The sequence below is a fragment of the Mustelus asterias genome, chromosome 7, assembly GCF_964213995.1.
Source record: "Mustelus asterias chromosome 7, sMusAst1.hap1.1, whole genome shotgun sequence".
Lineage (NCBI taxonomy): Eukaryota > Metazoa > Chordata > Chondrichthyes > Carcharhiniformes > Triakidae > Mustelus > Mustelus asterias.
This window is the reverse complement of record NC_135807.1, coordinates 137,095,935-137,122,414: the sequence shown is the minus strand read 5'-3', so window position 1 is coordinate 137,122,414 and position 26,480 is coordinate 137,095,935. Positions and strand designations below refer to the sequence as shown.

General features: G+C 52.7%; 1 protein-coding gene across 2 annotated transcripts in view; it reads left to right on the top strand.

Moving 5' to 3' along the window:
* col14a1a (collagen, type XIV, alpha 1a) overlaps window positions 1-26,480 on the top strand; it is a 245,891-nt gene that overhangs the window by 143,348 nt on the left and 76,063 nt on the right. For both annotated transcript variants that reach the window (XM_078216910.1, XM_078216911.1), the window contains exons 24-28: window positions 10,099-10,245; window positions 12,584-12,658; window positions 13,391-13,530; window positions 16,536-16,659; window positions 24,526-24,669. In XM_078216910.1, the coding sequence (XP_078073036.1) occupies window positions 10,099-10,245; window positions 12,584-12,658; window positions 13,391-13,530; window positions 16,536-16,659; window positions 24,526-24,669 (630 nt within the window). The remainder of the gene's footprint in view (window positions 1-10,098; window positions 10,246-12,583; window positions 12,659-13,390; window positions 13,531-16,535; window positions 16,660-24,525; window positions 24,670-26,480) is intronic.

The following is a 26,480-nucleotide window of genomic DNA, read 5'->3' as shown; positions in this document are numbered from 1 at the left end:
CGTGCCACCCTCTGTCTTTAAGACAGAGATAGATTCTTGATTAATAAGGGGATCAGGGCTTATGGGGAAAAGGCAGGAGAATGGAGATGAGAAAAATATCAGCCATGATTGAATGGCGGAGCAGACTCGATGGGCCGAGTGGCCTAATTCTGCTCCTATGTCTTATGGTCTAAGTCTTCTTTGCTAAGGGAAGATATTTCTCAGTTTCATTCAACTGACAAGAGGCTGGTACTGGAGGACCCCTACTCTTCTTATATCATTGAGTGCAGGTTATTATACCGTTGTATGAAGTTTATTTATTAGTTACAAGTAGGTTTACATTAACACTGCAATGAAGTTACTGTGAAAATCCCCTAGTCGCCACACTCTGGCCCCTGTTCGGGTACACTGAGGGAGAATTTAGCATGGCCAATGCACCCTAACCAGCACGTCTTTCGGACTGTGGGAGGAAACCGGAGCACCCGGAGGAAACCCACGCAGACACGGGGAGAACATGCAGACTCCGCACAGTCACCCAAGCTGGGAATTGAACCCGGGTCCCTGGCTCTGTGAGGCAGCAGTGCTAACCACCGTGCTACCCTGCCGCCCTTATATGAAGTTAAGGTTAAAATTCTTTTTAATTCTTCCACAGAATGTGGGTGTCGCTGGCTGGGCCGGCATTTATTGCCCATCCTTAATTACCCCTTGAGAAGGTGGTGGTGAGCTGCCATCATGAACCTGCCTCAGTCCCTGAAGTGTAGGTACACCCACTGTGCTGTTAGGGAGGGAGTTCCAGGATTTTGATTCAGCGACGGTGCAGGAACGGCGATATATTTCCAAATCAGGATGGTGAATGTCTTGGAGGGGAACTTGCAGAGGTGGTGGTGTTCGCATGCGCCTGCTGCCCTTGTCCTTCCAGGTGGTAAAGGTCGCAGGTTTGGAAGGTGCAGTTGAAAGATCCTGTTTAGAGTACCCGGGTTCAGTTGTGAGCGCCACATTTCAGGAAGGATGTATTAACGGTGGCCGCAGTGCAGATTCACCAGAACGATACTGACCTAAAGTGGTTAAATGATGAGGACAGGGGGCACGGACTAGACCTGTATTTTCTCGAGGTTGGAAGAGCATGCGGTGAGATTTTTGAGGTGGTTTCAGCTGGTTAGAGGATTTGATTGGACAGATAGAGACAAACTATTTTCTCTGGGTGGGGGGAAGAGTCCAGAACAAAGGTGAATAACTAAAATTAACACTGACCAAACTCACCCCAAGGTCGGAAAATCCTGCGTGAGGCCAACGGACCTTTGGATGGTCTGTGTTCCGGCCGCTACGATTCCCGTGGCAGGCGGGACAGGAAAATTCCACTCACTGTGTCTCCTGCCTCAGCAGCTTGCCGGGGATATTTAGCTCTCAAAAGTTTTATTGAAACTTGGAGATGTGTTCCAGAGTTTTACGAGGAGTGACAGGGGCAATCCAGGATCGTTACGGAATGCCGAGGCTTCAACTCACTTTTAACGATTCCTGTCCTCTCAGTTTATAAACACTGCGAACTTCTGTTGTCAAATATTCAGCAGCAGGACAGAAAATTGTTGCAATTTTGCGCTGAGCTCAGTAATTCCAGTGGTTTAGCAAAGCAACTGAATCCAGCATTAAAACATCTGCATCTTCTGTCACATTCTCAGATCTCTTTGGTTTAAGAAGGTTCAATGAATTAATGATTTTGGAGATGTGGATATGATTTTGTTCGGTTGCTGCAGCCGCTTCATGGTATCTCCTTCTTGAAAGTAAATGATCTGCGTTCATGTCACGCATTCCCCTCTGTAAAGATGGTGGCTGCGCATTCCCCGACACAGCGCGCACACCCCCTACACACCCCCACACACCCCCACACACCTCCTACACACCCCCACACACCCCCACACACCCCCACACACCCCCTACACACCCCCACACACCCCCACACACCCCCACACACCCCCACACACCTCCTACACACCCCCACACACCCCCTACACACCCCCACACACCCCCACACACCTCCTACACACCGCACACACCGCACACACCCCCACACACCCCCTACACACCCCCACACACAGCGCACACCTCCACACACCCCCACACACCCCCACACACCTCCTACACACCGCGCACACCCCCACACACCCCCACACACCTCCTACACACCCCCACACACCCCCACACACCCCCGCACACACCCCCACACCCCCGCACACACCCCCACACACCCCCACACACCCCCACACCTCCCCGCACACCTCCTACACACCGCACACACCGCGCACACCCCCACACACCCCCACACACCCCCACACACCCCCACACACCCCCACACACCCCCGCACACACCCCCACACCCCCCACACACCCCCACACCCCCCGCACACCGCACACACCCCCACACACCCCCTACACACCCCCACACACCCCCACAAACCACGCACACCCCCACACACCCCCACACAACCCCACACACCCCCACACACCCCCACACACCCCCACACACCCCCGCACACACCCCCACACCCCCCCACACCCCCCCACACCCCCCCGCACAACGCACACACCCCCACACACCCCCACACACCCCCACACACCCCCACAAACCACGCACACCCCCACACACCCCCACACACTGCACACACCCCCACACACCCCACACACTGCACACACCCCCACACACCCCCACAAACCACGCACACCCCCACACACCCCCACACACCCCCACAAACCACGCACACCCCCACACACCCCCACACACTGCACACACCCCCACACACCACGCACACCCCCACACACCACGCACACCCCCACACACCCCCACAAACCACGCACACCCCCACACACCCCCACACACCACGCACACCCCCACACACCCCCACAAACCACGCACACCCCCACACACCCCCACACACCCCCACAAACCACGCACACCCCCACACACCCCCACACACTGCACACACCGCACACACCCGCACACCCCCACACACCCCCGCACACCGCACACACCCACACACCCCCACACACCCCCACACACCGCGCACACCCACACACACCCCCACACACCGCACACACCCGCACACCCCCACACACCCCCGCACACCGCACACACCCACACACCCCCACACACCCCCACACACCGCGCACACCCACACACACCCCCACACACCGCACACACCCGCACACCCCCACACACCCCCACACACCGCGCACACCCACACACACCCCCACACACCCCCACACACCCCCACACACCCGCACACCCCCACACACCCCCGCACACCGCACACACCCACACACCCCCACACACCCCCACACACCACGCACACCCCCACACACCCCCACAAATCACGCACACCCCCACACACCCCCACACACCCCCACAAACCACGCACACCCCCACACACCCCCACACACCCCCACACACTGCACACACCCCCACACACCCCCACACACCGCACACACCCGCACACCCCCACACACCCCCGCACACCGCACACATCCCCACTCACCCCCACACACCCCCGCACACCCCCACACACCCCCACACACCGCACACACCCGCACACCCCCACACACCGCACACACCCCCACACACCCCCACACACCGCACACACCCGCACACCCCCACACACCGCACACACCCCCACACACCGCACACACCCACACACCCCCGCACACCGCACACACCCACACACCCCCACACACCCCCACACACCGCACACACCCACACACCCCCACACACCCCCGCACACCGCACACACCCACACACCCCCACACACCCCCACACACCGCACACCCCCACACACCCCCACACACCGCACACACCCCCGCACACCGCACACACCCACACACACCCACACACCCCCACACACTGCACACACCCCCACACACACCCACACACCCCCACACACCGCACACACCCCCACACACCCCCCCACACACCACCCCACACACCCCCACACACCCCCACACACCGCACACACCCCCACCCCCCCCCCCACACACCCCCACACACCCCCACACACCGCACACACCCCCACACACCCCCCCACACACCCACACACACCGCACACACCCCCACACACCCACACACCCCCACACGCCGCACACACCCCCACACACCCACACACCCCCACACACCCCCACACACCTCCACACACCCCCTACACACCCCCACACACCGCACACACCCCCACACACCTCCACACACCCCCACACACCCCACACACCGCACACACCCCCACACACCGCACACACCCCCACACACCCCCACACACCCCCACACACCCCCACACACCGCACACACCCCCACACACCGCACACACCCCCACACACCCCCACACACCGCACACACCCCCACACACCCCCACACACTGCACACACCCCCACACACCTCCACACACCCCCACACACCGCACACACCCCCACACACCCCCACACACCGCACACACCCCCACACACCCCCACACACCGCACACACCCCCACACACCTCCACACACCCCCACACACCCCCACACACCCCCACACACCGGACACACCCCCACACACCGCACACACCCCCACACACCCCCACACACCCCCACACACCGCACACACCCCCACACACCCCCACACACCCCCACACACCCCCACACACCCCCACACACCGCACACACCCCCACACACCTCCACACACCCCCACACACCGCGCACACCCCCACACACCGCACACACCCCCCACACACTGCACACACTGCACACACCGCGCACACCACCCACACCCCCACACACCCCCACACACCCCCACACACTGCACACACCGCGCACACCCCCACACACCCCCACACACCCCCACACACCGCACACACCCGCACACACCCCCAAACACCCCCACACACCCCCACACACCCCCACACACCCCCACACACCGCGCACACCCCCACACACCCGCACACACCGCACACCCCCCCACACCCCCACACACCGCACACACCCCCACACACCGCACACACCCCCACACACCCCCACACACCCCCACACACCCCCACACACCGCGCACACCCCCACACACCCCCACACACCCCCACACACCGCACACACCCCCCACACACCCCCACACACCGCACACACCCCCACACACCTCCACACACCCCCACACACCGCACACACCGCACACACCCCCACACACCGCACACACCCCCACACACCCCACACACCCCCACACACCTCCACACACCCCCTACACACCCCCACACACCGCACACACCCCCACACACCTCCACACACCCCCACACACCCCACACACCGCACACACCCCCACACACCGCACACACCCCCACACACCCCCACACACCCCCACACACCGCACACACCCCCACACACCGCACACACCCCCACACACCCCCACACACCCCCACACACCCCCACACACTGCACACACCCCCACACACCTCCACACACCCCCACACACCGCACACACCCCCACACACCCCCACACACCCCCACACACCTCCACACACCCCCTACACACCCCCACACACCGCACACACCCCCACACACCTCCACACACCCCCACACACCCCACACACCGCACACACCCCCACACACCGCACACACCCCCACACACCCCCACACACCCCCACACACCCCCACACACCGCACACACCCCCACACACCGCACACACACCCACACACCCCCACACACCGCACACACCCCCACACACCCCCACACACTGCACACACCCCCACACACCTCCACACAACCCCACACACCGCACACACCCCCACACACCCCCACACACCGCACACACCCCCACACACCCCCACACACCGCACACACCCCCACACACCTCCACACTCCCCCACACACCCCCACACACCCCCACACACCGCACACACCCCCACACACCGCACACACCCCCACACACCCCCACACACCCCCACACACCGCACACACCCCCACACACCCCCACACACCCCCACACACCCCCACACACCGCACACACCCCCACACACCTCCACACACCCCCACACACCGCGCACACCCCCACACACCCCCACACACCGCACACACCCCCCACACACTGCACACACTGCACACACCGCGCACACCACCCACACCCCCACACACCCCCACACACCCCCACACACTGCACACACCGCACACACCCGCACACACCCCCAAACACCCCCACCCACCGTGCACACACCCACACACTGCGCATACCCCCAACACCGCGCATACCCCCAACACCGCGCATACCCCCAACACCGCGCTTATCCCCACACACCGCGCACACCCCCACACACTGCGCATACCCCCAACACCGCGCATACCCCCAACACCGCGCATACCCCCAACACCGCGCACACCCCCACATACCCCCACCCACCGTGCACACACCCACACACTGCGCATACCCCCACACACTGCGCATACCCCCACCCACCGTGCACACACCCACACACTGCGCATACCCCCAACACCGCGCTTATCCCCAACACCGCGCACACCCCCACATACCCCCACCCACCGTGCACACACCCACACACTGCGCATACCCCCAACACCGCGCTTATCCCCACACACCGCGCACACCCCCACATACCCCCACCCACCGTGCACACACCCACACACTGCGCATACCCCCACACACTGCGCATACCCCCACCCACCGTGCACACACCCACACACTGCGCATACCCCCAACACCGCGCTTATCCCCAACACCGTGCATACCCCCACATACCCCCACACACCGCGCATACCCCCAACACCGCGCATACCCCCACATACCCCCACACACCGCGCACACCCCCAACACCGCGCATACCCCCACACACCGCGCATATCCCCACACACCGCGCATACCCCCACACACTGCGCATACCCCCAACACCGCGCTTATCCCCACACACCGCGCACACCCCCACATACCCCCACCCACCGTGCACACACCCACACACTGCGCATACCCCCACACACTGCGCATACCCCCACCCACCGTGCACACACCCACACACTGCGCATACCCCCAACACCGCGCTTATCCCCAACACCGTGCATACCCCCACATACCCCCACACACCGCGCATACCCCCAACACCGCGCATACCCCCACATACCCCCACACACCGCGCACACCCCCAACACCGCGCATACCCCCACACACCGCGCATATCCCCACACACCGCGCATACCCCCACACACTGCGCATACCCCCACACACTGCGCACACCCCCACACACTGTGCATACCCCCACACACTGCGCATACCCCCACACACCGCGCATACCCCCACACACTGCGCATACCCCCACACACTGCGCATACCCCCACACACCGCGCATACCCCCAACACCGCGCATACCCCCACACACCGCGCATACCCCCACACACTGCGCATACCCCCACACACTGCGCATACCCCCACACACCGCGCATACTCCCAACACCGCGCATACCCCCACACACCGCGCATACCCCCACACACTGCGCATACCCCCACACACTGCGCATACCCCCACACACTGCGCATACCCCCACACACTGCGCATACCCCCACACACTGCGCATACCCCCACACACTGCGCATACCCCCACACACTGCGCATACCCCCACACACTGCGCATACCCCCACACACTGCGCATACCCCCACACACTGCGCATACCCCCACACACTGCGCATACCCCCACAGAACCCCACACGCCCCCACACACCCCCACACACCCCCACACACCGCGCATACCCCCACACACTGCGCATACCCCCACACACTGCGCATACCCCCACACACCGCGCATACCCCCAACACCGCGCATACCCCCACACACCGCGCATACCCCCACACACTGCGCATACCCCCACACACTGCGCATACCCCCAACACCACGCATACCCCCACACACTGCGCATACCCCCACAGAACCCCACACGCCCCCACACACCCCCACACACCCCCACACACCGCGCATACCCCCACACACTGCGCATACCCCCACACACTGCGCATACCCCCACACACCGCGCATACCCCCAACACCGCGCATACCCCCACACACCGCGCATACCCCCACACACTGCGCATACCCCCACACACCGCGCATACCCCCAACACCACGCATACCCCCACACACCGCGCATACCCCCACACACTGCGCATACCCCCACACACTGCGCATACCCCCACACACTGCGCATACCCCCACACACTGCGCATACCCCCACACACTGCGCATACCCCCACACACTGCGCATACCCCCACACACTGCACATACCCCCACACACTGCGCATACCCCCACACACTGCGCATACCCCCACACACTGCGCATACCCCCACACACTGCGCATACCCCCACACACTGCGCATACCCCCACAGAACCCCACACGCCCCCACACACCCCCACACACCCCCACACACCGCGCTTACCCCCACACACCATGCATACCCCTGCACACAGCGCATACCCCCACACACCGCGCATACCCCCACACACCCCCACACACCACGCATACCCCTGCACACTGTGCATACCCCCATACACCGCGCATACCCCCACACACCGCGCATACCCCCACACACCATGCATACCCCCACACACCACGCATACCCCCACACACCGCGCATACCCCCACACACCGCGCATACCCCCACACACTGCGCATACCCCCACACACTGCGCACACCCCCACACACCCCCTGCACACCGCGCACACCCACACACACCGCGCATACCCCCACACTCTGCGCATACCCCCACACACCGCACATACCCCCACACACTGCGCACACCCCCACACACCCCCTGCACACCGCGCACACCCACACACACCGCGCACACCCACACACACCGCGCATACCCCCACACTCTGCGCATACCCCCACACACCGCACATACCCCTGGGCACTGCACATAGCCCTGCGCACAAGTGGCCTTGGCAGTAGACACAGCCGAAACCTCAAGTCAGGCCATTTGGGGATGATGACCGGAAGCAGTTCTGCGCACATAGTGAAAATCGTAAAGACTCTTCCCCTAAAAAGTCTGTTGAGGCTGGCGGTTGATTGAAGGGAGGCAGTGACGCAGTGGTATTGTCTCTGTGCTCGTAATCCAGAGACCCAGCGTAATGCTCTGGGGGCCCGGGTTCGAATCCCACCACGGCAGATGGTGAAATTCGATAGAAATCTGGAATTAAAAGTTTACTGATGACCATGAAACAATCGTCGTAAAAGCCCACCTTGTTCACTGATGTCCTTTAGAGAAGGAAATCTGCTGTCCTCACCCGGTCTGGCCTACATGTCAGTCCCGACCCTCAGCAATGTGGTTGACTCTTAAATGCACTCAGGGGTGGGCAATAAATGCTGGGCCGGCGATGCCCACATCCCATCAACAAAGAAACAAAAGTTTCAAAACTGCGATAACTTTTGATGGGGTGAAGGGATAAAGGTTATGGAACCAAATGCAGATGATCGAACTGAAAGGTAGAAAAGCGCGAGTGCCCCCCCCACCCCCCCCCAACCCCCCCCAACCCCCCCAACCCCCCCAACCCTCCCAACCCCCCCAACCCCCCCAACCCCCCCAACCCCCACCCCCCCAACCCCCCACCACCCCCCCAACCCCCCACCACCCCCCCAACCCCCCACCACCCCCCCAACCCCCCACCACCCCCACCACTCCCCACTTGCATTCATTATTTAACTGCGTCGATATTTGAGCTATGCTTCCACAAACCCACATTATTCTGTGACTATCCATCAAATTATACATGAACTGATACATGTTGAAGGATCTGAGAGTTATTCTGAGATTTGACCAGTGCCAAAATAGTTCTGGGAAAATGTAAGAAATATGGATGTAAGAGAGGAACAAATTGGGATTCGGTGAAGATCAAATTCCATCTGTTTGATTCCAGACATTTAACTCATCCGAGTCCCACCGCTGAGAGTCACAACTTCCTCTAGGAGGGGGTTCAGCTACAACTCCCTTCCCACCTCCATCCCCCTCCCTACCTCCACCCCCCTCCCCCCAATCCCCCCCAGCCCCCGTTCCCACCCGTGTTCTCCTGGAATCAGCGGTGACATTCCAATCAACCAATTGTGTCTTTTGGGAAATTTCAGATGGAAAGAAGGAAGAGGTGATTGTCGATGGAGGCACATCCCGCCACTGCTTCTACAACCTCATTCCAAACAGCAAGTACAAAATTAGCGTCCATTCACAACTGCAGGAGTTAGAGGGACCAGCCGTGAGTATACTGGAGACAACAGGTACGTGACCGCTTATCTTGTTCACTGCCCCTCCTCCAGCTATTTTAAGTTTAATTCAGCTCTCTCACACTTTAGGGGGTCTTGTGGCGCAGTGAGGTTAGCGTCCCTGCCTCTGAGCCAGAAGCTCCGTGTTCGAGTCCCACCCCAGGACTTTGGTGGCTGAGGAAGGTGTGTCCATAAAGCGGCCGAAACAGGTTGAGTGTCGACCTGCAAAATCCTTCCAAACACGCCAGTAGCTGGCGGTGGGAGAGAATCCTGGTCAGTTGTGTGATGGAAAGGAGTCTCTACCATCGTTATCCACATCTCCTGACTACAACGTGCAAGGAAAAGTGTCTGTTGCCACAGCAACTCAGACCCCCTGAGTGAACTGTAAGACATCATCACCTCACATTTTATCACACCCATGTCTCGCAAGGCAGCAATGCTCAGAGCGATTCAGTAAATGTGGAAGTTTGATTTGATTTGATTTATTATTGTCACATTTATGAGTGTCCAGTGAAAAGTATTGTTTCTTGCGCGTTTTACAGATAAAGCATACCGTTCATAGAGTACATAGGAGAGAAAGAAAGGAGGGATGCAGAATATAGTGTCACAGTCATAGCTCGGGTAACACGGTGTCCCGTGTAACACATCTATTGTATCTTGATACCATCTGATTTGTAATTTGTACTCTGGGTTACTGTAATAATGATGTGGAGATGCCGGCGTTGGACTGGGGTAAACACAGTAAGAAGTTTAACAACACCAGGTTAAAGTCCAACAGGTTTATTTGGTAGCAAAAGCCACACAAGCTTTCGAAGCTCTAAGCCCCTTCTTCAGGTGAAGAAGGGGCTTAGAGCTTCGAAAGCTTGTGTGGCTTTTGCTACCAAATAAACCTGTTGGACTTTAACCTGGTGCTGTTAAACTTCTTACTGTGTTTACTGTAATAACCCAGAGTAACTGGGTTACTGTTTACAGGGTTGTGGCTGCCAGGGGTTGTATTCAACCAGAACCGTGAAATCTTTTCAATGACATTGGTGTAGTGACTGTGGTAAAAGTGTTTTATTTCATCAGCTTGTGGCCAGCATCCCACTTCACACTCTCCGTTAACTCCAACTGATCCAGGTTTCTGCTGTCCCTGTCTGAGAGCGATGCAATACACTGCCCGCCCTGGAAACCTGAGGAGAACAGAAAGTGCTGGAAAGTCAGTCACTTGTGGGGATTTGTGGGAAAATGAGAGTTAAGGTTAACAGGGCTGGTGATCGGAGCAGAGGCTTTTAACTCGGTTTCTCTCTCACCACAGACCAGCGGAGTATTTCCAGCATTTCCTCTTTTTGTGCCAGTTAACATACTTCACACCAAGTCCCGTTGGGAGCATTGAGCTGCACTGGCTCCCAGTCCAACAATGCCTTCCTTTTTACAATTCTCATCATCGCTTCCAAACCCCTTCACATCCTCACCCCCACCCCCACCACTCCTCACCCCCACCCCCACCACTCCTCACCCCCACCCCCACCACTCCCCCCACCCCCACCACACCCCACTCCGCACCCTTTCCCCACAAACCCAAACCCCCCCCCCCTCCACGGATGCAGCCAATCACAACAAGAAGCTCAGCAATTTCCATCGTCACCACCTGCAGTGCATTGTGGGTATATCCCAGCAGGACAACATCATGGACGGGGCCATTCTCTCGGAGGCAGAGTGCGCTGCCACTAATCAGAGGCAGCTTTGCTGGCTCGGGGAGGTCCGTCCACTGGATAGGAGGACTTTTATTTATGCTGAGGTAGCTGGAGCCAGATGGCCTGTAGGAGGCCCAAAGTTTTGCCTCAGGGATGCTGAAAAGCATGAGGTGAAGGCCCAAAGTATTGATGATTGCACCTGGGAGACACTCGCTGGCGACAGGGGGAAATAGCAACAATTCGAGCTGAATTTTACATACCCCTGGCAGACATGCTTTGTGCAGGGGGAAGGGTGGCATATAAAATAGGTTGGGCACCCAGTCCCACCACCTGACCACCCACCCCTCATATGGGTGGGCAGAAAGGTGCTGCAATGGGCTACCAGTCCACCATATTTAAATAAGTAATTAAGGGTTGGATAGGCCTCTTATCAAGCCTGATACTATGCTGCCCATGCAGGGTAAATGGTGGGATTACGGGGATAGGGCCTGGGTAAGATGCTCTGTTGGAGAGTTGATGCAGACTCGATGGGCCGAATGGCCTCCTTCTGCACTGTAGGGATCTTATGATTCTAAACAAAACTTCTGGTGTGTTCCTGACAGCAGATTGTTCTGTATTGGGACGGTGCGTGTGTGGAGAAGCTGCTTTATCTGTAATGTGTTTTTCTTTCACTGAAGCTCCTGTTCCGACTGAGCCACCAATTCCTCCTGCAACAACAACCCCATTGCCTACAATCCCCCCCGCGCGGGAAGGTAAGGCAGACATGTTATAATCCATATCTTTGGGCTGGGGTTAAAATAATATCGATTGTTCTGTGTTTATGTTCCGTATGACAAGAACCAGGACACAATCGCTTCGTGATATTTTTATCCTATTCCCACTCCGCTGTTTATCTGATGCTGTGTCTCATGTAGAGAGTATCCATTGTAACAGGTTAAACTTGGACAGGTTTTGTTAGTTATTAGTCAAGCTCGCAACTACTGCCAGCGTTTATAACGGAGTAAGAACTGATCTTGTTGAGGTGATTAAAGGGTTTAAAAGGGTGGATGGAGAGAAACTATTTCCTCTATTTGGGGGGGGGTGGGGGTGGGGGTGGGGGGGTTCCAGAACAAGGGGGCAGAACCTTAAAATTGGAGCCAGGCTGTTCAAAGGGTGATGTCAGGAACAACTTCCTCACACAAAGGGGATTGGACACCTGGAACTTCCTCCCCCGAAAAAGCTGTCGATGTCAGTTGAAACTTTCAGTGCTGAGATTGGTAGATTTTTCTTGTTCAAAAATGGAAGTAAGTGTTATGGAACCAAAATGGGTAGATGGATTCAAGATGCTGGTCAGCCATGATCTGATTGAATGAACGAATGGGCTTGAGGGGCCGAATGGCCTCCTCCTGTCCCTGTCTTTGTGCTATTGCTACAAGACCTTACCTGTGAGTGGCTGCTTTCTGCTTATTTCTGGCAATGTTCCATTCTTCTTCCCCGCTCTGCAGTTTGCAAAGCTGCCAGGGCTAACCTGGTGTTCCTCGTGGATGGATCGTGGAGCATCGGGGACGAGAACTTTGTCAAGATCATCGGGTTCCTGTACAATACGATCGGTGCTCTGGACAAGATCGGCCCTGACGGAACTCAAGTGAGCGCTGGATATAAGTTAAATGGGAATCGAGGCCTCACCAGATGGTCCTCAGATTCTGTCCACTGGGTGGAAATGATCAGGTCTGCTTTGTGCCACAGTAAGGCCTGACTTCAAACCATTGAACCATAGAATGAAGCAGCACAGAAGGGGACTGTTTGACCCATCCTACCTCTGCTAGCTCTTTGAAAGGGCTGTCCAATTAGTCCCACTCCCCCTGCTCTCTCCCCAAAGCCATGCAGGTGTTTCCTTCTGGGGTGTTAAGGGCGACACGGTGGCACAGCGGTTAGCACTGCTGCCTCACAGTGCCAGGGACCCGGGTTCAATTCCAGCCTCAGGTCACTGTCTGTGTGGAGTTTGCACGTTCTCTCCGTGTCTGCGTGGGTTTCCTCCGGTTTCCTCCCACAGTCCAAAGATGTGCTGGTTAGGTTGATTGGCCGTGCTAAATTGCCCCTTAATGTCAGGGGGTTAGTAGGGTAAATAAGTAGGGTTATGGGAATAGGGCACGGGTGGTCGGTGCGGACTTGATGGGCCGAATAGCCTCCTTCTGCACTGTAGGGATTCTATGATAATCCAATTCTTTTTTGAAAGTTCCTGTTGAATCTGCTTCCACTGCCCTTTCAGGCAGCGCCTTCCAGATCACACACAACTCGCTGGGTGAAAAATTCACCTTCCCCTCTGGTTCGATTGTCAATCACCTTAAACCTGTGTCCCCTGGTTATCTGTGGAAACAATTTCTCCTTCCTGTATGTATTCTATCAAAAATCTTCATTATTTTGAACACCGCTGTTAAATCTCCTTTTGACATGCTCCAAGGAGAACAATCCCAACCTCTCCACTCTCTCCACACAACTGAAGCCCCTCATTCCTCTGAAAGTATGGTGGCCAGATTTGGACACAATACTCCAGCTGGCCATGGTAAATTGCCCCTTAGTGTCCCAGGATGTGTGGATTAACCATGATAAATGCGCAGGGGGTGGGACTGGGTAAGGTGCTCTTTCGGAGAGTCGGTGCGGACCCGATGGGCTGAATGGCCTCCTTCTGCACTTCTATGGTTATGTTAATGAGGGATAGATGAAGAGGGTGGAAGGAAGTTTGTATGGAGTGCAGTCAGCAGCATGGACCAGTTGGACCGAATGGCCTGTTTGTTGTATATAAAATGCATTATTCTACACGAGAAAGTGATTGCCCTTAATCTACAGAACAGAGATAATAATTCCTATCTCGAAACTATGAGAAAGTTCATTTGGGAATTTAATTCAGCATTGACTCTCTCCCAGGTGTATTTTTTAAATATTTGCGAGTTGAACCAGTGTTAACTTCTGTCTATTCATATCCGGAGCCATTTTCCAAAAAATTGTTTTCCTGCTGTGAAACCTCCCCCATCGACTGGCTCCTCTTCTCCTACATATTACACCTCCCCCCCTGCCCCATTCCCCCCCCCCTCCCCCCTCCCACCCCCCCACAACCCCCCTGCCACTGGGGGCGGCTATCAGGAAATTGGGTCTTTATTTTTTGCACTGACCTCGAATGAGCTCTGTGTGAAATTTTGCAAAGACGACCATGCGATTTCTACTTTTCTTTCCAAATTCAATTTTGATATGACAACAAAAATTGCAAGTAAGATCTATTTTCGATTAAATCCAGCAAATATTGGAAATACTCAGCAGGGCAGGTGGCACGCTATCTCTCCAGTGATGCTGCCTGACCTGCTGAGTATCTCCAGCACTTCCTGCTTTTATTTCAGATTTCCAGCCACTGCAGTATTTTGCTTTTCTGTTTTAGATTTATTTTGGCCTCACCCTTCAGTTTCCGTGCGTACCGTACCCAGTTTCATAGCTGAAGGAGCAATGAGGCGGCCTGTTGATGTGTGAGAGTTGCCCAGAGAGACTGACCCTTTTCCGGTTTCTACTCTGCACCTTGCTCGATGTAACCTGTGGACATTGAGGGACATCGGCACAGGGATAAGCTCATGTTGTACAAGGTCTCTTCAAGGGAAATCCATTGGACCCTCGTCAGGGGAGAGTTGACTTGATGAGGATTTTGGTCACAAATGTTGAAACATAGAAACATAGAAGATAGAAGCAGGAAGAGGCCATTCGGCCCTTCGAGCCTGCTCCACCATTCACCACCGCTGATCGTCCAACTCAATAGCCTAATCCTGCTTTCTCCCCATAACCTTTGATCCCATTCACCCCAAGTGCTATATCTAGCCATCTCTTGAATAAATTCAATGTTTTGGCATCAACTACTTCCTGTGGTAATGAATTCCACAGGCTCACCACTCTTTGGGTGACGAAATATTTCCTCATCTCTGTCCTAAATGGTCTACCCTGAATCCTCAAACTGTGACCCCTGGTTCTGGACTCCCCCACCATCGGGAACATCCTCCCTGCATCTACCCTGTCTAGTCCTGTTAGAATTTTATAAGTCTCTATGAGATCCCCCCTCATTCGTCTGAACGCCAGCAAAAACAATCATAACCTAGTCAATCTCTCCTCATACATCAGTCCCGCCATCCCCGGAATCAGCCTGGGAAACCTTCGCTGCACTCCCTCGAGAGCAAGAACATCCTTCCTCAGAAAAGGAGACCAAGACTGCACACAATACTCTCGGTGTGGCCTCACCAAGGCCCTGTATAATTGCAACAACACATCCCTGCTCCTGTACTCGAAACCTCTCGCAATGAAGGCCAACCTGCCATTTGCCTTCTTTACCGCCTGCTGCACCTGCATGCTTACCTTCAGTGACTGGTGCACAAGGACACCCAGGTCCCGCTGCACACTCCCCTCTCCCAATTTACACCCATTCAGGTAGCAATCTGCCTTCTTGTTTTTGCTTCCAAAGTGAATGACCTCACATTTGAGAGGACTTGTCTGTGAATTTGAACCCTGCTACAAAATAGTCAAAGCTTTGGGAGGGCTGGCTGAAACAGGAGGTTGATGGTGATGTGGAGTGTAAGAATCAGTGAGGTGGTTAACTGATGCGATGTTTATTTAAACCAGGTTGCAATCGTGCAATTTAGCGATGATCCCAGAACAGAATTTCAACTCAACACCTACAATGACAAAGAGGATCTTCTCAATGCCGTTCAACGCATCAGATACAAGGGTGGGAACACCAAAACAGGTACAGAAAAATGGTGCTTAACACAGGAGGAGACCAGTCAGCTTCTTGGGTTTGGTTCTGTGCTGGCTCTACAACCTGGGCTATCCCCCCTCCCCATGTAATGTAGCATGAACTAACTTGCAGCTAAAACCAGTCATGAGGACTAGCAGGGGAACAAAGATAGAAGTTAGAAAGATGTTTGCACACAGAAAAGATCATTAAAACATGAGTACAAGTGTGACAGAAACTATAACGGCGGCACGGTAGCACAGTGGTTAGCACTGCTGCCTCACAGCGCCAGGGACCCGGGTTCAATTCTGGCCTTGGGTCACTGTCTGTGTGGAGTTTGCATGTTCTCCCCGTGTCTGCGTGGGTTTCCTCCGGGTGCTCCGGTTTCCTCCCACAGTCCAAAGATGTGTGTGTTAGGTGGATTGGTCACGCTAATTGACCCTAGTGTTAGGGGGACTAGCTAGGGTGAATACATGGGGAAATGAGGATAGGGACTGGGTGGGATTGTTGTCCATGCAGACTCGATGGGCCGAATGGCCTCCTTCTGCACTGTAGGATTCTATGATTACCACTCATCTAAATGCTATTGACCATTGCTGTGGCAGTTAATGAGTTGAAGGCTGGGCAGACTCATATTTTAATTTGCTTTTAATGGCAACAAACAGAGTCTATTTTTACTTAGCAAACAGAGGCTGTTTACACATTCCAGCCAGGACATTCTTGTTTCATTTGTTCACGGGACGTGGGCGTCGCTGGCAAGGCCAACATTTATTGCCCATCCCTAATTGCCCCTTGAGAAGATGGCAGTGAGCTGCCTTCTTAAACCCGCTGCAGTCAGTGTGATGTAAATCTGCAAAACCTCCAACATGAAAATCAACAAAGTAAAAATGCTTTAAAAATCTTAGATTTCAGCAAGATTAGGTTTCAATTTTATTTTGCCGCTTTGTGATTTTAGTTAATTATATGCCTCTTGTCCTGGATCAAAGACCCTGCAAGGTTTTCATTTCGCTGAGAGAACTCAGCACTAAATTTCACATCTGCCTGAAAGCAAAACATGCGTCGATGGAATGAGTTCTAACTTGCACCAATCCTGCTCATCCCTGTGTTCAACGATCTACAGAGGGAGGTGATGGAGCAGTGGTACAGTTGCTTGATTAGTAATCCAGAGCACCAGAATAATACTATGGGGACTTGGATTCGAATCCCACCAGAGCAAAGTGCTAAATTTGAACAAAAAATATGGAATTAAATGTCTAATTGAAATCATTGCTAAGTGTTAGGAGGTGGCATGGTGGCACAGTGGTTAAGACTGCTGCCCCACAGCGCCAGGGATCTGGGTTCAATTCCAGCCTTGGGTGACTGTCTGTGTGGAGCTGGCACGTTCTCCCCATATCTGCGTGGGTTTCCTCCGGGTGCTCCGGTTTCCTCCCACACTCCAAAGATGTGCAAATTAAGTGGATTGGCTGTGCTAAATTGCCTCTTAGCGTCTTGGGGTTAGGGGGGATTAGTGGGGGGATTAGTGGGGTAAATACATGGGATTATGGGGATAGGGCCTGGATAGGATGCTCTGCAGGAGAATTGGTGCAGACTCAATGGGCCGAATGGCCTTCTTCTGCACTGTAGTGATTCTATGATGCATTGGTTTCAATCCCTTGATTTTAATTCTCATCCTTGTTTTCAAATCCCTCCACGGCCTTGCTGTTCCCGATGTCCATAATCTCCTCCAACCCTCCGAGATATCAGAGCTCCTCGAATTTTGGCCTCTTGCACATCCCTGATTTTAATCACTCCATCATTGGCAGATGTGGGGTTGGATTTTCCGGTCGTGCTCTCCTCAAAACCGGAGAATTCTGCCCAAGCTCAATGGACATAGAGTCATGGAGGTTTACAGCATGGAAACAGGCCCTTCGGCCCAACTTGTCCATGCCACCCTTTTTTTTTTTAAACCCCTAAGCTAATCCCAATTGCCTGCATTTGGCCCATATCCCTCCACACCCATCTTACCCATGTAACTAAATGCTTTTCAAAAGATAAAATTGTATCCGCCTCTACTACTACCTCTGGCAACTTGTTCCAGACACTCACCACCCTCTGTGTGAAAAAATTGCCCCTCTGGACACTTTTGTATCTCTCCCCTCTCACCATAAACCTATGCCCTCTAGTTTTAGGCTCCCCGATCTTTGGGAAAAGATATTAACTATCTACCTTGTCTATGCCCCTCATTATTTTATAGACCTCTATAAGATCACCCCTCAGCCTCCTACGCTCCAGAGAAAAAAGTCCCAGTCTATTCAGCCTCTCCTTATAACTCAATCCACCAAGCCCCGGTAGCATCCTAGTAAATCTTTCCTGTACTCTTTCTAGTTTAATACTATCCTTTCTATAATAGGGTGTCCAGAATTGCACACAGTATTCCAAGTGTGGCCTGACCAATGTCTTGTACAACTTCAACAAGACGTCCCAACTCCTGTATTCAATGTTCTGACCGATGAAACCCAGCATGCCAAAAGCCTTTTTCACCACTCTGTCCACTTTCAAGGAGCTATGAACCAGTACCCCTAGATCTCTTTGTTCTGTAACTCTCCCCAACGCCCTACCATTAACTGAGTAAGTCCTGCCCTGGTTCAATCTACCAAAATGCATCACCTCGCATTTGTCTAAATTAAACTCCATCTGCCATTCATCAGCCCCCTAGCCCAATTGATCAAGATCCTGCTGCAATTGGAGATAACCTTCCTCACTGTCCAACATGCCACCAATCTTGGTGTCATCTGCAAACTTACTAACCATGCCCCCAATATTTTCATCCAAATCATTAATATAGATGACAAATAACAGTGGGCCCAGCACTGATCCCTGAGGCACACCGCTGGTCACAGGCCTCCAGTTTGAAAAACAACTCTCTACAACCACCCTCTCAGAAGCCAATTTTGTATCCATTTAGAAACGTCATCCTGGATCCCATGAGATTTAACCTTATGCAACAACCTACCATGCGATACCTTGTCAAAGGCCTTGCTAAAGTCCATGTAGACAACATCAACTGCACTGCCCTCATCTACCTTCTTGGTCACCCCTTCAAAAACCTCAATTAAATTTGTGAGACATGATTTTCCACTCACAAAGCCATGCTGACTGTCCCTAATCAGTCCTTGCGTCTCTAAATGCCTGTAGATCCTGTCTCTCAAAATACCTTCCAACAATTTACCCACCACAGATGTGAGGCTAACTGGCCTGTAGTTCCCAGGCTTTTCCCTGCAGCCCTTTTTAAGCAAAAGCACATTTGCCACTCTCCAATCTTCAGGCACCTCACCCATGACTATCGATGATTCAAATATCTCAGCTAGGGGACCCGCAATTTCCTCCCTAGCTTCCCAAACGTCCTGGAATAGTCCTCATCAGATCCCGGCGATTTATCTACCTTGATGCGCTTTAAGACTTCCAGCACCTCCTTCTCTGTAATATGTACACTCCTCAAGACATCACTATTTATTTCCCCAAGTTCCCTAACATCCATGCTTTTCTCAACAGTAAATACTGATGAGAAATATTCATTTAGGATCTTGCCCATCTCTTGTGGATCCACACATAGATGACCTTGTTGATCCTTAAGTGGCCATACTCTCTCCCTTGTTACTCTTTTCCCCTTTATGTATTTGTAGAAGCTCTTTGGATTCTCCTTTGCCTTATCTGCCACAACAATTTCGTGTCCCCTTTTTGCTCTCCTGATTTCTCTCTTAACTCTACTCCTACACCCCCTATACCCTTCAAGAGATTCACTTGATCCCAGCTGCCTATGCATGTCATGTGCCTCTTTCTTCTTCTTGACCAGGGCCTCAATATCCCGAGTCATCCAGGGTTCCCGACTTCTGCCAGCCTTGCCCTTCACTCTAAGAGGAATGTGTTTACCCTGAACCCTGGTTAACACACTTTTGAAAGCGTGCCACTTACCAGACATCCCTTTGCCTTCCCACAGACTCCCCCAATTAACTTTTGAAAGTTCCTGCCTGATACCATCAAAATTGGCCTTGCCCCAATTTAGAATATTAACTTTTGGGACAGACCTATCATTCTCCATAGCTATCTTAAAACTAATAGAATTATGGTCACTGGTCCCAAAGTGATCCCTCACTAACACTTCTGTCACCTGCCCTTCCTTATTTCCCAAGAAGAGGTCAAGTTTTGCCCCCTCTCTAGTCGGGCCATCCACATACTGAATGAGAAATTCCTCCTGAATACACTCAGCAAATTTCTCTCCATCCAACCCTCTAACACTATGGCTGACCTTTGCATGGTCCATCCTCCCCGCCTGCTACAATTCCTGTGGCGGACACGATGGGAGAATTCTTGCCCCGACTTCGGCTGCTTGGGCCCCAGGCTCTGGAATTCCCTCCCTAAACTTCTCCACTTCTCCACCTCGCTTTCCTCCTTCAAGATGCTCCTTAAAACCTGTCTCTTTGTCCAAGCTTTGGGTCACCTGACCTAATACCTTCTTCTGAACCTTGGTGTCGTACTTTGTTTCATAATGTTCCTGTAAAGTACCTTGGGATGGTTCTTCATGTTAAAGGCGCTATATAAATGTAAGCTGTTGTTCGTATTTAATGCTAAATGCTGGTGATATTCTTCTGTCCAATGCATTCTTCAATTTGATTTGATTTAATTTATTATTGTCACATGTATTAGTATACAGTGAAAAGTATTGTTTCTTGCACGCTATACAGACAAAGCATACCGTTCATAGAGAAGGAAAGGCGAGAGTGCAGAATGTAGTGTTACAGTCATAGCTAGGGTGCAGAGAAAGATCAGCTTAATGCGAGGTAGGCCCATTCAAAAGTCTGACGGCAGCAGGGAAGAAGCTGTTCTTGAGTTGGTTGGTACGTGTCCTCAGACTTTTGTATCTTTTTCCCGACGGAAGAAGGTGGAAGAGAGAATGTCCGGGGTGCGTGGGGTCCTTGATTATGCTGGCTACTTTTCCGAGGCAGCGGGAAGTGTAGACAGAGTCAATGGATGGGAGGCTGGTTTGCGTGATGGACTGGGCTACATTCACGATGCTGTGTGGTTTGTTGTGGTCTTGGTCGGAGCAGGAGCCATACCAAGCTGTGACATATAAGCGTAAAAATAAGCTGACTTGCTGAAATAGTTGAAGTGTTTGTTGAGATGAAAGGGTTAAAGGATCGGAGCTGGCTGATTAAAGCGAGGGAAGTGAATGATGATGTGGAGAGGGAAGAGACAGTATCCGCTCCACGATAGTTGATCATTTGTCATCAGGAGACTTTGCTTCCTGCCGCACGTCACAAGTTTCCTTTTCCAATTAAACATGATAATAATCGTGTAAAACGTCAGAGGTAATCATATTTACCGTCCAACTTCATTATCTTTACACAGCTGGGTTGGGAAACGTGAGAATTAAACAAATCCGGAGGGAAATACAACTTGTAATCACAGCTTGTGGAGCTGGATGAGAAATAAAGTTATTTCCAGCCGTGTCCCGTGACATTGTTTCCACTCCTGTGATAAATTGCAGTGGATGGATAGTTAAAAACATGAGAAATAGGTGCTGGAATTGGACATTTGGTCCTCTGAGCCGGTGCCACTATGCATGGTGGGTCATAACTCCACATTCACACCCTGTCCCCATAGCCCTTGGACCCCTTGGTATCCAAAGCGATCCCTGTCTTGAATGTACTCAATGGCTGAGAATCCACAGCTCCCTGGACTTGGGAATTGCAAGGATTAGAAATCTTAGAAATCTTAGAAACCCTACAGCACAGAAAGAGGCCATTCGGCCCATCGAGTCTGCACCGACCACAATCCCACCCAGGGCCTACCCCCATATCCCGACATATTTTACCCACTAATCCCTCAAACCTACGCATCCCAGGACACTAAGGGCAATTTTAGCATGGCCAATCAACCTAACCCGCACACCTTTGGACTGTGGGAGGAAACCGGAGCACCCGGAGGAAACCCACGCAGACACGAGGAGAATGTGCAAACTCCACACAGACAGTGACCCAAGCCGGGAATCGAACCCAGGTCCCGGGAGCTGTGAAGCAGCAGTGCTACCCACTGTGCTACCGTGCCGCCCACAGTAGCACAGTGGGTAGCATATTCTAAACCCATGGAGTAAAGACATTTTTCCTGATCTCCATGCTGAATGGCTGAACCCTTATCCTGAGACCATGACCCCAGCCCTAGACCCTCCAGCCGGGGGAACAGTCTCTCTGCATCTACACTGCTGAGCAGTCCAGGAATCTTCAATTCTTCAATGAGATCACTTCTCACTCTTCTAAATTCCAGAGAGTCGAGGCTCATTCTACTCACTCTCTCCTCATTGGCCAACCTTGTTGTCTCAGGAAGCAGTGCAGTGGACCTTCCTTGCTCTCCAAGGCCCGTATGTCCTTCCTTGGGTAACAAGACTAAAACTGCACAGTACTCCCTGTCTGGCCCCACCTGGAAGCTTGCAGAGTCTGGTGAACTGGTGCAACAACAATAATCTCTCCCTCAATGTCAACAAAATGAAGAAGATTGTCATCGACTTCAGGAAGCATAGTGGAGGACAGGCCCCTGTCTACATCAACAGGAATGAAGTAGAAATGGTCAAGAGCTTCAGGTTTTTAGGTGTCCAGTTCACCAACAACCTGTCCTGGTCCCTCCATGCTGACACTATAGTTAAGAAAGCCCACCAATGCCTCTACTTTCTCAGAAGACTAAGGAAATTTGGCATGTCAACTACGACTCTCACCAACTTTTACAGATGCTCCGTAGAAAGCATTCTTTCTGGTTGTATTGCATCTGGTTGTAAGGACCCCACACACCCCGGACATTCTCTCTTCCACCTTCTTCTGTTGGGACAAAAGTCTGAGATCATATACCAACCGAATCAAGAACAGCTTCTTCCCTGCTGCCGTCAGACTTTTGAATGGACCTACCTTGCATTAAGTTGATCTTTCTCTCAGCCCTAGCTATGACTGTAACACTACATTCTGCACTCTCTCCTTTCCTTCTCTATGAATGGTATGCAAGAAACAATACTTTTCATTGCATACATGTGACAATAATAAATCAAATCAAATCAAAACCTGGTTGGTAGAAGTTCTATTGTTAGTTTATTTGTCTTTGTTTAATATACTGTTAAATCAGACAAATTTAATCCAAATTTTTAAAAGCTATGGAACAAAGGTGAGCAATTGGAGTTGAGATCCAGATCATCTGTGATCTAACTGAATGGGAGAGCAAGCTCGAGGGGCTGAATGGCCTCCTCCTCTTTGTACATTCCATACTATTTCCAATATCTGATTGTGAGTCAACTTTTTATGTTCCAGCCTTTCCACTGACAATGGGAATCAGAGAGATAGGCAAATAAAGATTGACTAAAAGAAGTCCAGCTCACTGATTGCCAAAGTTCTGCCCAAGTATGATCCCCATGTCTTTGTAATGTGCGACCTTTGATCCCACCCCAAAACAGCGCTCCTGTCTACAGTTAGACCAGAAGCCATGGCCTTTGCTATTTTCATGTACTGGTGAGTGGGACAATGAAAGAATTGTATATGTTCCTCTTAGTAGTGGAAAGGAAATCCTTTCCTCGCTTGGCTTGCACTCAGCACGCATGGAACGTACAGTACTGGTGCTCAGAATTGTACCAAGACTATTTATTCCTCTGATACCTCAGATGTTAAGTAGACCTCCCCATGTGGGAAAGAGGGATACAAGATCGAGAGGATAACGGGTCATAGCCAAGGTACGCATTGTATTCTCCTTATGTGCTGTCCGGTTAATTCTGCGTTTCGCCATTGTAATTTTGACTGCTGCTATTAAGGTTTGTGATTTGGGTTCTGTCACTGATTCACGCGTTTGTTATCTCATTGTGGATTACAGGCAGAGCAATCAAACACGCCAAGGATACGGTCTTCACCGTAGAGGCGGGGCTGCGGAGAGGCATTCCCAGAGTCCTGGTGGTTGTTACAGACGGTCGATCACAAGATGATGTCGACAAGATTTCCAAAGAGTTGCAGCTTGATGGTAATGGAGTAGAGTGATCCTGGAAGCGAATGGTGGGTGCATGGCTGTGACATGCTTATCTCCTGCTCATGACAAGAAGTGTGGTTGTTTCCCCAAGTGTAGGATTGGCTCAGTGATGAACTTGTTACACTCTTTGAGGAATGAGAGGCGATCTGACTGAAATGTATAAAATTCTGCGAGGACTTGGCAGGGTCGATGCTGAGAGGACATTTTCCCCCAGCTGGAGCGTCTAGAACGAGGGGCCACAGTCTCAGGATAAGGAGTTGGCTATTTAGGACTGAGATGAGGAGAAGTTTCCCCATCTCAGAGCTGGTCAGTCATTGAGTCTGTTCAAGATTGATGCCAATAGTTTATTGGACACTATGGGAATTAAGGGGATCGGGCAAGAGGATGGAGTTGATGTATTAGTCCATTCAAGATTTTATTGAATGCTGGAGCAGGTTTGAGGGGTCAAGACGCCCACTTCCATTCTTATTTCTTACCTAGAAGAACAGTTTCCTTCTCTTTCATAGTGCTGTGGGATCTGGGGGCTTAGAAAAGGCTAGCATGGTCTCAGATTAAAGCATGGTCTAACTGAGGGGTTTAAGATGATTAAAAGACTGGATGGGGTGAATAGAGAGAAACACTTTCGCAGGGAATAACAAGGTTGAGAGTCAGCGATAAAAGAGAGGCATGTACAGTCCAAATGGCCAGTGTTCCATTAACCGTAACACAAAATAATTGTTCATTTATTTCCCATTTACAAACCTGTCTGTTTTGAATTAACAGTCATCGGTTAGCTGGTGCATTCTACACGGCAACAGCTCTACCAATCAGAGTCCACTTGTCAACCTGTCAACACTCTCTCCTCATGAAGGATAATTTGTTGTTCCCTTTACATTTGGAAATTGTCCTGATGAGTGCAAGATGAAAAGCTTCAGCGATGTGTGCCCATCTTCCACAATACCACAGGGAGTGGCTGAAGTGAATAGTATAGATGCCTTTAAGGTGAAGCTAGAGAGATACATGAGGGAAAAAAGATTCAAGGGATATGCTGATCGGGTGAGATAAAATGCAGTGGGCTGAGGCTAGAATGGAACATAAACACGAGGATGGACCAGTTGGATCAAATGCCCTGTTTCTGTGATGCATTGAACCATAGGATCCCTACAACGCAGAAGGAGGCCATTTAGCCCATTGAGTCTGTACCGACTCTCCAAAAGCGCATCTTATTCAGGCCCACCTCCCTACTCTAACCCCGCGCATTTAACATGGCCAATCCCCCAACCTACACATCTTTGGACACTATGGGCCTGATTTTACCAATTTTGATTCTAAGTGCTGAATCTGGGCACAATTCAGGTCTGACTTGGAATCCTGTTCTCAGGCGCCCCCATAGGTACTTAGCCTGGAAAAAAACTGCGGGTCTGAATTGCGCCGTGGGCGGGACGTAGCGCGCCCGAAACGCTGCTGGTCCGATCGGAGCCTTCAACTGCGCATGCACAGTGAGAAAAAATCTGGAAAAACGCGCTCCTGTCACATTGCTCCCAGACCACAAAAAGTGGATAAAGCGGCCCGGGAGCAAAAAGCGGGAGCGATGGCCCTCACAGACATCACAGAGTGGAAGCGGTCCCCTCCCCTCCTCCCCCACCAGAGATACATCTTACCAGCCTCCCTCCCCCCCACCAAAGAATGATTGCTCCCCCCCCCCCCCACACCCCCACCGCCCCCAAAAGAGAATGATCGGGCCTCCCCTCTCCCCGCCCCTCACCACCAACCAGAGAGCGATCTGGCCTCTCTCCGCCCCCCCCCCCCTCCCCCCCCCCGCCCTC